The 15,876-nt window shown below is 37.3% G+C and overlaps 1 protein-coding gene across 6 annotated transcripts in view; it reads left to right on the top strand.

The window, feature by feature from the left end:
• ARHGAP21 (Rho GTPase activating protein 21) overlaps positions 1–15,876 on the top strand; it is a 118,972-nt gene that overhangs the window by 98,879 nt on the left and 4,217 nt on the right. For all 6 annotated transcript variants that reach the window (XM_040591117.1, XM_040591119.1, XM_040591120.1 and 3 more), the window contains 16 exons: positions 4,174–4,332; positions 4,493–4,595; positions 4,685–4,721; positions 5,200–5,325; positions 6,125–6,409; positions 7,490–7,554; positions 7,637–7,785; positions 9,317–9,459; positions 9,555–9,710; positions 9,818–9,896; positions 10,384–10,457; positions 10,544–10,633; positions 12,593–12,718; positions 12,918–12,959; positions 13,293–13,398; positions 15,172–15,203. In XM_040591117.1, the coding sequence (XP_040447051.1) occupies positions 4,174–4,332; positions 4,493–4,595; positions 4,685–4,721; positions 5,200–5,325; positions 6,125–6,409; positions 7,490–7,554; positions 7,637–7,785; positions 9,317–9,459; positions 9,555–9,710; positions 9,818–9,896; positions 10,384–10,457; positions 10,544–10,633; positions 12,593–12,718; positions 12,918–12,959; positions 13,293–13,398; positions 15,172–15,203 (1,772 nt within the window). The remainder of the gene's footprint in view (positions 1–4,173; positions 4,333–4,492; positions 4,596–4,684; positions 4,722–5,199; positions 5,326–6,124; positions 6,410–7,489; positions 7,555–7,636; positions 7,786–9,316; positions 9,460–9,554; positions 9,711–9,817; positions 9,897–10,383; positions 10,458–10,543; positions 10,634–12,592; positions 12,719–12,917; positions 12,960–13,292; positions 13,399–15,171; positions 15,204–15,876) is intronic.

The following is a 15,876-nucleotide window of genomic DNA, read 5'->3' as shown; positions in this document are numbered from 1 at the left end:
TTCCTCCTTCCTTCCTCTCACCAGTGCCTCTTTCCTTGGGTCCTGTGTTGCCCTGCTCTGCTCTCCCTTGCTCCGCTTGTGCCTGTGCCTCTGCAGCCTTTGCCTGGCCCCTCGTGTCCTGCCGCCACTGAGATGAAGGAAGGGAGAGCCAGTCCATGTGGCTGCACCCTAAGGGAAATGCTGCCTATAGCAAGCTGCAGCAAACCTAAACAGAGAGGCACAGAGGAGTTAGATGTAGGACAAGATTTTAGAGCTTTCATGTACTGTATTTTAAGAAGAATACTTTTGAGCAAGGTAGTGTTGTGCGTTGTGATGTTGCAGAGCCTGTCATGGCATTGTGTACTATGGAGTGCTTGGACAGGCCAAGGATATAGCATGCAGAAGGGTTGTTGACACTGGGCTGGATATAAGGGAGTGCCTCTAAATCCAGTCTTGCTGCAGGGTCTGTTCCTGTCTCTGGCATGTCCCATCTGTCTGTCAGTAAAGAAAATACTTTTTGTTATTCTTCTAATAAGTGCTTGGTAGTTTTGTGCCACCTTTTCTGCCATAAGCAGATGAATTTGCCATGTAAGATTAATTCTTAAATTACACTCCAAAAGCCATAACCTGTTGTTTAAGAGGATTATTAAAGTAACAGAGATGCAGTGGTTAAAATACTGTAATGGCTGTCAGGTAGATGCCACCTCGGTACATAGAAACCTTCACACCTGTGCCTCAGTGGAATGAAGATAATGTTTTTAATGACTCTTAGCACTTTGCTTTCGAGACAGAAAGTAGTATGAGTTACTGCCATGTAGCCTTCTGTAGAAGGCTGCGTATTTTACAAAGAGCACTGTTACAATTACACAAGGTCTATGAGTAACCAAAATTGCACTAAGTAGTACAGGGGCATCTTTAAACACTTACCTAATCCAAGAATTGGGTATGGTTTTCAGAAAGCCAGTAATTAACATTAAAGTACAGTTACCCTCTTCAGTGTATGTAGTTCGAGAAATTGTACGTTGAGTGATTTTTATTGGTGGTTTTTTTTTGTGTATGCATGCTGTCTTTCATTATTCCCATGAAAAGTAATTTAAAGCTCTTTTTTTAAGTGTGTGTTACTGCACAGCCATTACATTTCTATGATCTGAATCTTAAATAATAGTCTCTGATAAAATGCATACTTGCTGAATTAAAGTTTGTAGCCACATATTCACATGATCTGTTTAAATTGAAACACCTGATTAGTGTTTTAAATGGTAATGTGGTGTGCAATACACTTACTAAATAATTAAATTCCTTCTTACAGTCTTTTGAGGTGTTGAGATACTGCTTGCAAGACTGCCATGTCCAAAGGTGAATAAATATGAAAGATGACTTTAGCCTTGGGAAGCTTATTTTTCCTGGTCACTTTCTATTGCCAGTGAAGAAAGATTCAGCAGTCTGAATCCCCAGGGGTTGGTGGGAGAAATCACCTTTCTCTATTAATGATACCCCAAGCATCCCTGATGGTAAGCCTCCCTGGAATAAAGTTATTCTGTGAATTTGCTTCCCATGTTTATATGTTACGATTCTAACTAAAAAATTTCCTTAACCAAAAAAACCCACCAAACCAAAAACAGTGAACTCTTAAGACGGCTCCAGTGCAGCTCAACCCCATACATGTCCATCTGACCCAATGAAATGCATCTGAAGGTGTTGAGGGAGTTGGCTGATGTTATTGCAGAGATACTGTCTGTCATCTCTGAAGGATCATGAGGATGGGGCAGGTTCCCATTAACTGGAAAAAAGCAAGTTATGCACCTGTCTTGAAAAAGGGTGAGAAGAACAATTCAGGGAAGGCAGTCAGTTGGCTTTATCTTGATCCTTAGGAAGATCATGGAGTTGGTCCTCTTGGAACATTTTTGGGCACATGAAGGAGAAGATGATTGGGAGTAGCTAGTGTGGATTTATCAAGGGTAAATAGTGCTTGACCAATGTGATTGCCTTTTATAATGAGATGATTAGGTCTGTGAATGAGAGGATAACATGAGAAAGACACCAGCCTTGACTTTAGCAAGGTTTTTGACCTTTTCTGTGACACCATCCTTATGCCATGGTCTCGATGGGTGTACTGCTGGGTACATAGGAAAACTGGATCATCATGTATAAAGGGTAGTGGCTAAGGGTTCATATTCTGCCTCGAGGCTGGTTATAAGTGGCATTCTTCAGGGTCCATCTTGTTTAATATCTTTATTGGTGACCTAGAGAGGAGATGGAATATGCTCATCAAGTTTGCAGAGAACACTAAATTAGGGAGTGTAGTCAATACATGTGAAGACGTATTCAGAAGGACTTAGCCTAGAGGGATCGCCTGATAGGAACCTCTTGAAGTTCAAGGATAAATGCGAAGTCCTGCTCCTGGAATAGGCTAACCTCCTGCAGTGGTACCAGCACCTTGATGGTGGTGAAGACGTTAGCACCATCCAGGTTTGCATCAATAAGAGCACAGCCAGGATACAGAGGGAAGAGATCATGCCCCCCGCTGTGTTCAGCACTTGTTGGACAAAAGCCCTGAGCAGTGTGGTCAGAAATCGGTGCTAACCCTGCTTCAAGAAGGAGGCTGGTCTAGGGGACCTTCCAAAGCTTGCTCCCACCTGGATAGATCTCTGATTCATCTAAATTATATTTTTATACATCAAGTGGTTATATTTCTTAGTCAACATTAGTGTGCTTCTCTCAGGGTTTGCTGCAGGGCAGCTGAGCGAATGAAAAAATGCAATAGGGCAGCGAGCTTGTTGTAGTTTAGAAATGGAAGTGTAGCTGAGGTTCTTCCTATCCCCTAGTTGATGTATAGAAGAGGTCTGTAAATCCTTCTAATTTATCACAGTGGATACAAGTAAAACTTAGACATTTTTGAATTGTTATATCACAAGTTTACTGTGAATTCTTTTGCTTTCCCTCCTCAGTAATGTTTCTAGGTTGCAGCTAGTTTGTTGGGGGTATGCTTTTCTAACATAAAACTTGAAAAATTATATTTTTCTACTCCAGACAATTTAGAGGGCTGTAATTGCTAAACCTTCCTGTTTTTTTACCTTACTTTTAATTGTTTATTACCTTGTTTTAAATTTACATTGCCAAATTTGGATGGTACAAGTGCTGCCTTAACAGAACTGTTAGTGACTGTTGGAAAAACACAATGCAGCACATGCAGTTGTGTTCACACAAAGCAAAGAATAAACCTCTGTCTGTGAGTGTTCACTGATTTCAATAGGCTTTTCAGTAGCTCTGCATATTACAATTCTTAGCACCTAGAATACATTCATATTCATTATGGCAGTACAGTTCAGTCCCTGCTCGTGACTTGATTCCCCCCCATCCCCTCTTCTAGTGGAACATGAAGTAGAATTATTTTTCTAGTACTAGTAATGTGTTCTAGAAGATGTTACATCTCTTCTCAGAATGACTGAAAATGCATCTTGCTGCTTCTTCCATCTTGTAAGAAACGTGTTAAATACTAGAAATACTTAAAGCTTTTTGGAATCTTTCATGATGACCCTTGTGGCTATTGAGACTGTGAGGTGCTGGGCATGTATGGCATGCAATCGCTTGTATGAACAATTAGTGGAAGAACTAATTGGTATGTAGTAGTGCCATCTTTTAAAAATATTAATACTTCTTTATCTGAATGTATGGAGGATGGGGGGATTCTTTGGATGCTGGGTATCTATTTAAAATGCTTTTCTGTTTGCTTGTAACTTGACTTTATTATTTTGAACACTTGTTTAAACCAAATGGTTCTCGGTAGTCTGCCCAGTATGAAATTGTAGTTATCTGTCTTGAGTTTATGCTTACTGATGTAGCAAGTGTGTTTTCACTTATGAACGTAAACAAAAATAGTCTACTTGAAAACAGTGTTGCAAGAGTTTAGCAAATAATTGCTGGTTCATTCACTTACAGTAAAATCTATAATCAGGTACGATGTTCTTTGCCCTTATCTCTAATGTACAATTAACATCCCTATGAAATGAAGCAGGCTTCTTAAAAAAAAAAAATAATCGAAATTCATTTGACATTGTGAGTGAATTGAACCCTTATGTTTGTTTGAAAAACTTCATGTTTAAGATATCCCAATAATGATTTCAGACAGCTATTTAGTTTAAGCATTTGATTAAGACATTTAATATATTAATATATGGCATATTACCTTTGTAGATGAACCGACTAGTCCTAGTATTGACCATGATATTGCACACATTCCTGCTTCTGCTGTTATTTCTGCATCTGCTTCTCAAGCACCAGCTGTAACAACTGTTCCTCCCAGTCCCACATCTCCAGTCCCTCTAATTCGGCGACAGCTTTCACATGATCATGGTGGGTGTTGGTTTCATTTTTTGATTTTTTTATGCACCTTTGTCCTTTTACACTCTGAGGAACAGGGGTGAAAATTATAAACTCTCTATTGCTTGAAAAAAAAAATAGCAAAAATGTAATACAGGTTCCTACATGCTAAAAATTTTCTATTTGTTTGTAGAATCCATCCGGCCTAGTGTCCTGGATAGCCAGCCTGCTGCAAAAACTGAGAGATCAAAGTCATATGATGAAGGACTGGATGACTACAGAGAAGAGGGAAAATCGTGAGTTCATGAAAATATCAATTAATTTGGAGATCTGGTTTTTAAAGTGTATAAAAGCTCTTTTTAACCTTTCGTTTTTCTCCCAACAGATCCATTAAGCATGTGTCTAGTTTGAAGGGGATTAAGGTAGGTAAATGTGTTTATAACAACTCCAAAGAATTACATATACTGTTGTGACAAGCTGTATGTATTACACAACTCCATTATACAAAGTGATGTGTTAAACATGGACATGAAGTTTATTGGAATTGCTCATCAAATTGTTCATGCTGTATGCATCACATAAGTAAACATGGTCTCTTTCCTTCCTAGGCTCACCACATGGTCCTTGATTGCCATTTTCCTCAGCCTCTGTAAACAAAGCATATCTATGGCGTGCTTATGTAAAAACTTACTAATGAGAGTCTAAGACTCCTGCAGTTTCTCAGAGTATTCTTGGGATGTGTAAGGTCACTATTGTTGTATGGAAACTTTAGAAATTATATTTTCCCAGGATGATATTTCTAGGGGCGTTTTTGAAGTGAGAAACATCTTGAATGGAGGGATTGTAGAGAAATGTGTTTAGAAGTAAACTGTGGTCATCTTTCTGTGATATTTTCTTTAGGTCCCAGATAGCCAGAAATCTTCAGAAGACTCTGGTTCCCGGAAAGATTCTTCTTCAGAGGTCTTTGGTGATGCCTCTAAGGAAGGATGGCTCCATTTTCGTCAGCTTGTTACAGACAAAGGAAAGGTACCTGTCATGTTTAGCTTTTTTAACCTAGCACTGATATTAAGCTGGTGAAAAACTAAGATAAGAAACCTGAAGCCTCCCTGTATTGCTTTTTTAATTAATTTTTTTGGATTTGAGCATCAATAAAACTTGAAAAAATTTTAGACCTGTTAGAACATTATTTTAGTGAATTCCTCAGCTGCTTTTACAGACTGCTTTCTGAACTGTCCTAATTTTACATTTTGAAGTATCTGTGAAGTAAACTAATTCCCAATGACCAAGTAGTAAGAATCAGTCCCTTGATAATGATAGTTTGTGGTCTTTTTTTCCTCTTTGCTAATAATGAAAAAAAGCGGTAATTTTTGTGAACGACATAGAGTTGAGTTCAAATTAACCCTATACGCAAGTGTAGACTAACACTTAAGGACAATTTGGAGTCTGGAATTGCAGTGGTGTGTAAATGCAAGTCTGACTTGAATTAAGTTTTAAAAGCATGGGCGAGAGTCCGCCACATATTTTCTACTGCTTTTGTAGTAATGCCTCCCGTAAATTCTAGTTACATTCTGTTTCTTGCTACTGTCATACATGAACACACACTTGATGGGTGATCAGGTAGGGCAGGCGACTGAGCGATTCATTCCTCTGATGGAGAGCAGTTAGTGAATCCCACTTGTGTGTAGTCTTTCCACAGGCTGTTCTTAAGACTGGTAGAAGTAGGTCGGTGGTTAGTCTTTTTAAAAGTTCTGGAGGCAGTTTTTATAATCCAGAAACATTCTTTGTAACAAATAAGCAAATTAGCATATTGGTTGATGTTTTTCAGCGAGTTGGTGGGAGCATTCGACCGTGGAAGCAGTTATATGTTGTTCTTCGAGGTCATTCACTTTATTTGTACAAGGATAAAAAGGAACAAGTGACCCTGTCTGAAGAAGAACAACCTATAAGCATCAATGCTTGTTTGATAGACATCTCATACTGTGAAACGAAGAGGAAAAACGTATTTAGACTCACCACGTCAGACTGCGAGTATCTGTTTCAAGCTGAGGACAGAGATAATATGTTAGCATGGATTAAAGCAATACAAGACAACAGCAACTTAAATGATGAGGTAATTGTGTAATACATAATGCAGAAGCTGTAGTTCTTGTCTTCTAAATTGATTGTATTTTCTTGCAATTAATACTTCAACAAAAGAAATCATGTGCAATTAAACAGTAGACCGAAATGTGTACAGGAACATACAAGAAAATGAGGTAAAAGTCAAGGTAACTGAGTAAACAGACTTTAAAAAAGCCTGATGTACTCATAATCAGAGAACATACTTTGGAAATAAATGAATTAATGTTGTTGCTGAATTGACTAAACATATACTTCATATAAAACTGATTTGTCAAAAATTTCTAATCTTTTTAAAAAGGTAATTGCAGGATTAGTGTGGTTTTTCTTCAGACTTGGATTACAGAGTGGTGTGTGCAGTGGTATAGTGGGATGAGTTTCTCGGTGTAAAAGTGAAACTTTGAAAGTTGACTTATTTCTCTGATTAAATATTGATGTTCCTAAGTATAAATGTTAATGCTAATTACAAAAGGCAAACATACACTATTGTACGTAACATAAATATCTGTCCCAATAATTGTCCTCAGTGTGTTTTCATGGCAATGATGAGCAACTGAGGAGTATTTTCATGTCTGTGAGCATGCACATCTGCTCAGATTTGAAATAAGTATCCAAAGGAAAATGGATTAATAAGCATTATTAGACAGATGGATAAAAGCACATTTGAATTCATGGCTGTTTCAGCTGTATGTGTGGTAGCAATTAGTTACAGAAGTAGTGTGTGCACAGAGGACTGGATTTTTCAGAATACTAAGGTGTGTTGACTTGCATGTTTTCTATTTAAAATTACTTTCAATTTAACAGGATTTAATCAGATTGTATTGCTTTGGAAAAAAGTCTGAATAGCAGCATATAATTTGTAATTACTCACTTTAGTTTTCCTCATGTTTTTTTAGATGTTCTGTCATTATTGGTCTGAAGGACTGCCTGTTAGATTTACAGGTTTTTTAATTACTGACACGTTAATTTTTCATATGCGGTCTGTTGACAGGAAGAGTTAATCGTATTCTGAAAAAAAGAAAAATTGGTGTATTTTACAAGATTGTAAAGTAGATCTCAATTCATTTTATAGGATACTGGTGTCACAAGCAGAGATCTAATTAGTCGAAGGATTAAAGAATACAGTACAATGATGAGGTACGTGAATTATATGCTGCCACTAGTTTTTTTAGAATTCTTATGTAGCTTCTTTTTGCTGAGGTAATATATATTGTTTCAGTTCTTCAAGCAGCAAAACTGAGCCATCTCCCAAAACACCTCGCCAGAGTCTAAGTATCAGACAGACCCTGCTTGGAACTAAAGCAGAGCAGAGGACCCAGAGTCCACATTCTCCTAAGGATGAGTCTGAAAGGAAGCTTCTCAGTAAAGGTCTGTATCTTTTGTGTATTTTTTTAGTTCCTTAAAGCCACAGTGTGAGGCCATTGAGGTGCCTTTCCCAGATTTTTCAAACTCATGAATATACAGATGCAAACCAAGTATTAATCAGCTGTAGTTTTTTCAAGCTGCAGCTATAATGACTGATTTCTTGTAACTACTTCATTTGGATGTTATGTTAGATATATTTCAGGTGATCTCAGGTCCCTGAAGCTGTTTATTCCAGTCCCCTCTCAAGGGGGTTTTGAGGGTTTTTACTTCCTACAGCTTCGTGTAGTGTTAACAGTAGTAAAATCCAGGTGTTACACTTATTGTGACCAATTTTTGCCAAGCTTCGGAAATTAAAATTTAGTGTGTAATTCATATTTTTGCCTCCAGCTGACTTGGAAGCGACAGGATAAGTTAATATTTTAAATACGCTGTTAAGACACCAAAGTTTTCCACTGAAGAGCACAGGATAAAACAGTAAAATACAGGAGTGAAACTATTACTATTTTTTCCAGAACAAAATTAATGCCTGTTGAATTTTTTTAAAAGTCCAATGAGCTGGCACCACAAACTTAAATGGGTAACTGAACTCTATCAAATAATGTTACAAGCCATATTGTTGTGGTTTGGGTTTTTTTTTTTTTGTCTCCCCTCCCTAAAGACTGTGTAAATGTATGGTATTTCTGATCAGACTGTTCTTGTAAGGATGTTGGATACAAATTCAAGAAACTGGCTGAGCAATCACTTTTGATCAACCACTTCTGAACAATGTAGTCTTGAATTTAAGCTGTGAGTGAATATGTTACCAGCAAACATCCCTTTGCCCCTGCTGTGCTACAGATTACGTAACTAAATTGCAGATATTAAGTAAATGTCAAATCTGCTGAAAGAGTATTTCCAGAAATACTTGAATAAGAAGGAAGTACTATTGTATATTAGGCTACTTGCCGTACAGGATAAATGGGAATTGTAATTTGCTATGTGAATTTATAGGAGAGGTAAACAGAGCAACTGAATTTTTAATCTGATTTTTGGATAGGTAATACTTTTTAGTGTTGGAGTCCTGTTTGGAGTTATTTGGGAGTTACTAAAATCTGGTAACTTTTGAAAGAGTGAGTAGGTCTGCACAAGTGTGAGCATGGATGTATAGTTTCATAGGTATTTTGTATGGCATTGTGATTCAGTAGCCACTTAATCTTGCTCTACTAAATGTAGACTTAATTTTTTAAAATGTAATTCACGTACCTTCAGTCTTAGAATGATGAAATTCCACAGTACCAACCAGTTACTTCCTTTTCCAAATCTGGGTGTGAGTATGTTCAAGTGTATATCTTTTGAATCACAGAAGAGTAAAAGAAGGTATGTTTAAGACAGACTGATGTTCAGTGAGTTGTTGCAGGAAGCTTGGCCAGTGAAAGAAGTAAAAATGCAGTAGGTCTTTGCAAATCTGTTACCTGTATTCACAGTAGGTTTTGTGATTTAAATGTTCTTATTTTTGTTCTTATTTCCTTGCTTGCATTATACTAACAACAAAAAGATGAGACAAGCCCACCAAAAGACAAGGGAACATGGAGAAAAGGCATTCCAAGCATTATGAGGAAGACATTTGAAAAGAAGCCATCTGCTGTAGGAACATTTGGTGTTAGACTAGATGACTGCCCCCCAGCTCATACCAACAAAGTATGGAAGGACAATTTTTCTTTCCATTGTGATTTTAAAATACTTTTTGTATTAATTACTTTAAAGTTTACATATAACTTTTCTTTTTTCTTCAGTATATTCCATTGATTGTTGATATATGCTGCAAACTGGTTGAAGAAAGAGGTCTTGAGTACACAGGTATTTACAGAGTTCCTGGAAATAATGCTGCCATCTCAAGTATGCAAGAAGAGCTCAACAAAGGAATGACTGACATTGATGTTCATGATGATGTAAGTCTTTGATCACACTATCCCCAGGTTGGACTTCCAAAAACTTGTGGTTGTGTTGTGATTATAGAAATATAAAGCGTGTCTGTCCTTTTCTTCTGAATGTGTAGAAATGGCGAGACTTGAATGTGATAAGCAGTTTGCTGAAATCCTTCTTCAGAAAGCTCCCAGAACCCCTTTTTACCAATGGTAAGTTGTTTACGTTACGATTTTGTCTTTAGGAATTACTCTTAAAGAGTTGTCTTGCAACTTTCAGATGATTTGAGAGAAAATCCAGTGGAATCATCCCAACTCTAATAAATGCCCTCTTTCCTCATTAAAGAGCAGGGAGTCATGGTGATCGTAGAGATTAAGAATGAGAGCTATAAATAAATTTCTCTGATGTTGAAGGGATTATGAATTTGCAAAAAAACTGTTAGATTTGCAATTTTACTGTTGAAATATTCTGTGAAAGCTGTTGTTGTTTTTCCCCACTGCCATCTTATTATATTATGTACAATATAATGGGCTAATTTGTGACTTCCAGAGGTCATTCATACACGTGTGTGTGTGTATATATATATGTAGTGTTACCTGTGTTCTCAGAGGGGTGGGTCTGGGGGTGGGTGTGTATACACACGCATGCACGCACATATTTTTTTTTTTTAAATTTACTAATTACTGCTTTTTTTAACAGACAAATATGCAGATTTTATAGATGCCAATAGAAAAGAAGATCCTGTTGAGCGTCTGAAAACTCTGAAGAGACTGGTAAGCTGAAATCAGGTGTGTTGTAGGTGCACTACAAAATTAGCATTAAATGTTTAATGTTCTGAAATAGTGATTGTTTGTTTCAGATTCATGATTTACCTGAACATCATTATGAGACTCTCAAGTTTCTTTCTGCACACCTGAAGACAGTAGCAGAGAACTCAGAAAAGAACAAGGTATCAGAAACAAAAGTATAATGTACTTTGGTTTGCTGCTTTCATTAAGTACAGTTTCTCTGCAGGATTATTTCTGTTAAAGTGATAATTTATTGTAGAGAAAATTAAGACTTTTGCTACATTGAGAAGATTTTTGGATTAGGCTAAGGATTCCTGCAAAATATGCACCTATTTAGTGTGAATTAAAATTTATTCAAACTGGTATTAATTCTTGTGGGAATAACTGCCTACATCCTAAATTGATCAGAAGTCTATATATACAATCTAGACACCAACAAGAGTGTGCCGGGACAGGGCTCAGGTGAATGTCTATGACCTGAGTGAACGTGTCGCACCATCTTTGTGTGAAGTCTGGCTTCCTGGACGCTTGAGTAATTTTTAAGACCAGGACTTGCTGCAATTACTTGAATGTTTCATGGCCCTGTAGATGCTGTTTTGGCTGGTTTTGAAGAAAGAAAATTCATCATGCAGAGGGTGGTAGTTCACTACTAGAGGGTCTTTGTCCACCTCTAAGAATAGCTTTTTGTCATTTCCATGGGGTGAGGAAGAGTTAACATTAGGTGCTTCTATGCATGCTGTAATCCTACAGTAAATGCAAATAATAGTATCCCCCTTTTTTAGATCTCAGGGAGGGGTAGCTGAATGCAAAGCTGTGCACAGCATGCATGTGTTTCTGGATGCTTCACTCAAGGCGGGTAATGTGGTGGCTTGTTACTTGGCTACCAATACGCAGGGTCCAGCAATAAAATTTGTATGATTGATGCTATATAAATGAACCTATGGCCAATCTTAAATAACTTAAAAGATTAGAAAATATCTCGGTTCAAATTAATATGGTAGGTTCCAACATCAGCTTGGCAAGTGATACCTTCTAGTTAAATATGAAAGAAAAATATGTGTGTATATGAAAAAAAACCGTAACAAATTATAACTTATAGTGGAATTAAAGCTGACATTAAAAGGAAATGATAGTAAATGTCATTTTTAAGTGCAATGCCTAAAGCTAAACTTTATTTACAATTTTATAGTTTTGGTGTGCTGTATAAATGTTTAAATAATGTTCATAGAGGATATATAAGGCTAGATGAGTGAGGTGATATTATAATTGTATGACTTGTCAAAGGCCACAATTCAAGTCGAAGTGAGCATTAAGGGCTTGTGTCATCTTTGCAACTTCCTTCTGGCATGCACAAGGACCTTGCCTTCTACATATTGGTCTATTCTATTTCACAACAGTAAACTATAAGTCAGAGAAGTGAGCAAAAATAGAAGGTAAGTGTTCTGCTGCTGCTTTCTTGGCATTATTTGTCAAGAGATGTAACATTAAAAGTAAATTAAGTGGATGATTAGTATTGTGACATGATCATACATCTCTGAGTCTGTCATTAATAGATGTGTTGGATCTATGACGTTGGTTGCTGCCACTTCCTCCCAAGTAGGTGCAAATTGAACGAGCTCTTTCTCAGTAGACATAATCCAGTATTTGATTACCAGCTTAATTTTTGTGTGTGTGTCATGTAAACATTTTCAGGAAAAAAAACCCCAGGGAACTAGCAATGCCTTTTTATTAAAAAAAATTATATAAAAAAATGCTTAAAACATCAGTGTTTCTAAACAAAATAAGTAGTTTTTATAGGAAGAAAAAAAATCCCCCTGAAAGTGTAAAAAATATATCTGAATTCTTGAGTTTTCTGTGCTTGTGGATCTGTTTACTTGCAGTGGGTTAAACAAGATTGAACTCTGAATTGCAGAAATGTTGGATGCATTTATTGTAGCTGCATATAGGAGAGTTTTAGTGTAGTGTAACATCCTACCTGAGTCAGTAATGTTTTTAAAAACCTTTTGTCCTTATTTAAAATGGTTCTCAGACATACTAATGGAGTTACATAAATGTACTTAGCCCACATTACTGTATTTTCTCATTATAAATGTATGATATGGAAATATTTCATTTCTTAGATGGAACCAAGAAACCTGGCAATAGTATTTGGTCCGACACTTGTGAGGACATCTGATGATAACATGACACACATGGTTACGCACATGCCAGACCAATATAAAATTGTAGAAACACTCATCCAAAAAGTAAGTGGATGCATTTCATTATTTAAAAAATAAGATCGTACACAGATCGATCAGCTTTTCTTTCATTGGGCCAGGTTGCGTCTGATGTTTATCCATCGAACTTCAGGATATCATTTTTAATAATGTTCATGTTTGATTGTTCCACATTTGGGTTTTGTGTTTCCTGTGGGGTTTTCACCTTTTTTATTTTAAATTGTAGCATGACTGGTTTTTCACAGAAGATGATGCTGAAGAACCTCTTGTAAGTATTGTGTCATAAATATTTGTATTAATTAATAAGACTTAGTTTAGAATCCGCTTCTGCTGCCTCTAGAATGTCTGTATATTTCTTAACTGCATCACTGTATGGTTTGCTCTTCAGAAGCACCTTTTTAGCTCTCCAGTCCTTGCAGTAATGATTTTTTTTTTAAAAAAAGCCATGCATTTGTTTTAAAAGCATAAAGCAAAATGGGAAAATAAGAATACGTGAGGAAAGCGTGTCCTCAGGTGAATAATGCAGTTTTCTAAATGCTATTGAATCATAATGAACTATTTGTGAAACGATGATGAAGAGATCTTTGTTTATTAACTATAGACAACAGTTCAGGAGGAAAACACTGTAGAATCTCAGCCAGTGCCAAACATAGATCATTTACTCACCAACATTGGAAGAACGGGAGTATCTCCTGGAGACGTATCAGGTAACTCTTGCCCGGACAGTGTTAGTCCGTAGGCTAGAATAACCTACTCTGTTAACTCACTGTAACTCTCTCTTCCTATTTTCTTTTACTAATAAACTATTTTTCTCTTTTCCAAAAGATCATTAACACTTCTTAAAGACTTGAATTGTTGATAATCATGCATGATATAATTTGGAAGACTTTGTTGTCTAACAGGAGTATAATCATTAAAAGATGAGGCTTGCACATACTATTTTATTTATTCACAGTAACCCATGCAATCATCATCGTGAGGTGAAGCAGATATGCTGCTGTAAAGTGGTTTGTTGTGAAGGCAGAAAGACTGATCTTCAGTGGTGGTCTAATATCGCTCCTTCCAAACGTTAGGAATGCAAAAAATTGAGTTTTGTTTTCTTGTCAAGTGGTGGACACTTTAATATTAAAGTATGTTGCAGTATGTCTATACTAAAGCTGATTTCCTTCTGTTTATAAATGCCATCCTCTTTTGTGGCTAAGGACAAGCATTGCAGGCTCTTTTTTGGTGACTTTTTCCCCCCCTCCCTTCACTATAGTATTGCACTAACCCAGCATGTTGTATCCCACAAATGTTACCCCTTCGTCTTTAGCTTTTGTTTCAGTTTTCAGAGGGTTGTTCAGCACTTACTGAAACAGTCACTTTGTCCTGATGTTGCAACAGGCGAAGTGGGAGGAGTCTATCACACGGTGATGTCATTAGTGGATTCTGTGATGTCACTGATGGACAGCTGGAACTGTAGGAAGAAGGAGGACTGTTGCCCACACTGTAGCTGCCTTGTCTGCAGAAACCCCCGTTTCTTGTAAATGGAAAAAAAAAAAAGTTGATCTGTGCTGTAAATTTTCTTTTAAGAGTATTTTAAACAGATCAATGCTACTTTTTAAAAGTTTTTCTGCTGTTTCTTGTTATCTCTGAAGCAGACCCTGAGGAGAAATAGCATGGTATGGTCTACCAGTCTTTCTAGTCATAAAGCATTAGCCATGTGTCAAAAAGGGGTGTGGCAGGGGGCTCAGCTCTTTCTTCCTAGCTGGAACACATCCAAGTTCATATTTTTAGTCATTGTGCTAGCCCCTTCCTACCCCCTTTATAATTGTATAATCTTGGGTTTTGCAAGACAGTAAAACTATGGTGTCCATTTTTCATTTCATAATAGCGCTTGTTATAGAAAAGTACAAAACTGGTAGCTGCTGAAATCTAGCCAATTTAAAAAGAAAATTTTACCTATACGTAGTCAGAGGTGGAGGGAGATGTATAATTGGGGTTTTACACACAAAGTACAACTTAATTTCTTTAAAAACTCACAAAAATAATATGACTACATGAACCATAATTTGTACCTAGGGCAGCCAACAGTACTAAGACATTCAATTTCGCTTTGCATATCCTGAATCTCAGGAGAGTACACAGTACAATCCTGAAATGGTCTTTCAGCTGCGGTTTTGCAGGGGCTGTATACTTAAAACATCGAATAAACATTAGTATTTCTGTTTTTTATTTAGAAGAACAGGGCTCCTTTGCCATTCCTATCATTGAGCTGGTTCTGCCTACAATTCACAGCATCCTTTCATGGCGGTGGCTTTCTGTGGTGCAGCTTGCATCTTTGTGAGCTCTGACTATTCACTCTGTTCTGGTTTTTATTTGCTTCACATTTTGTTCTGTGCTTGTCTTTTTCCATAAGTCCAGCATTGTCTGTAGCAACAGCAAGAAAATTGCACAGAACTGAGCAGAATTGTTTGTGTTTTTTTTTAATTTTTCCACAGATTCCGCTACTAGTGACTCAGCAAAATCTAAGGTAAATCCTTTTGTGCAATGATGTAGTTATAAGCTTCTGAAATATGTTGGATATTTGCTTGCTTTATTAAATCACTTATATGCAGATGTACTGTAGAGCTTATGTAGAATCTTTTCAATAAGTGGTAATACTGTTTTCTCATCAGATCGTTTTAAAGTGTTACATTGGAAAAGTATCACTTGTTTGTGGTTAGTTGCATCTGCTAAAGCAGTCAGCTGCAGACATGAACAGCTTTGTTCCAAGCTCTTGCAATTGTGAGCGCTTACCTCCTTTTTGCATTTCGTTTAGTAGAGGTAAATGTATATAGTATGTTCCCTGTCATTGCGGGCGTACTGCTTACTCCCAGACAGTATTTGTGTTTCCCTGTTTCCCCTATTTCTCTGAGAAAAGTGTGTGTAGAATTCAGCCTTTTCTTCCGCAGAAGGCAATAGTTGCTCCTCTTACAGTAGGCCAGAGGTGCTGCCATAGGAAGTGCCATCCGAACAGAGAGAAGAATTGCTGTGGCCACTTGGTAGGCCCCGACACCCAGTGGTCCATGGCCAGTCGGTTTTGGACTAGCACTAATCTGCTGGCACAGCATTCAGAGGTGTCACCTGTTGTCCAGAAGGTTCTTTGTGCTGTCTGTAGGCAGCCCTTGTGCAGGAGGCCGGGCAGTCACGCTGCAGGCTTCTCA

Source organism: Falco naumanni, chromosome 4 (assembly GCF_017639655.2).
Source record: "Falco naumanni isolate bFalNau1 chromosome 4, bFalNau1.pat, whole genome shotgun sequence".
NCBI lineage: Eukaryota > Metazoa > Chordata > Aves > Falconiformes > Falconidae > Falco > Falco naumanni.
This window is presented reverse-complemented; position numbering and strand designations above follow the sequence as displayed.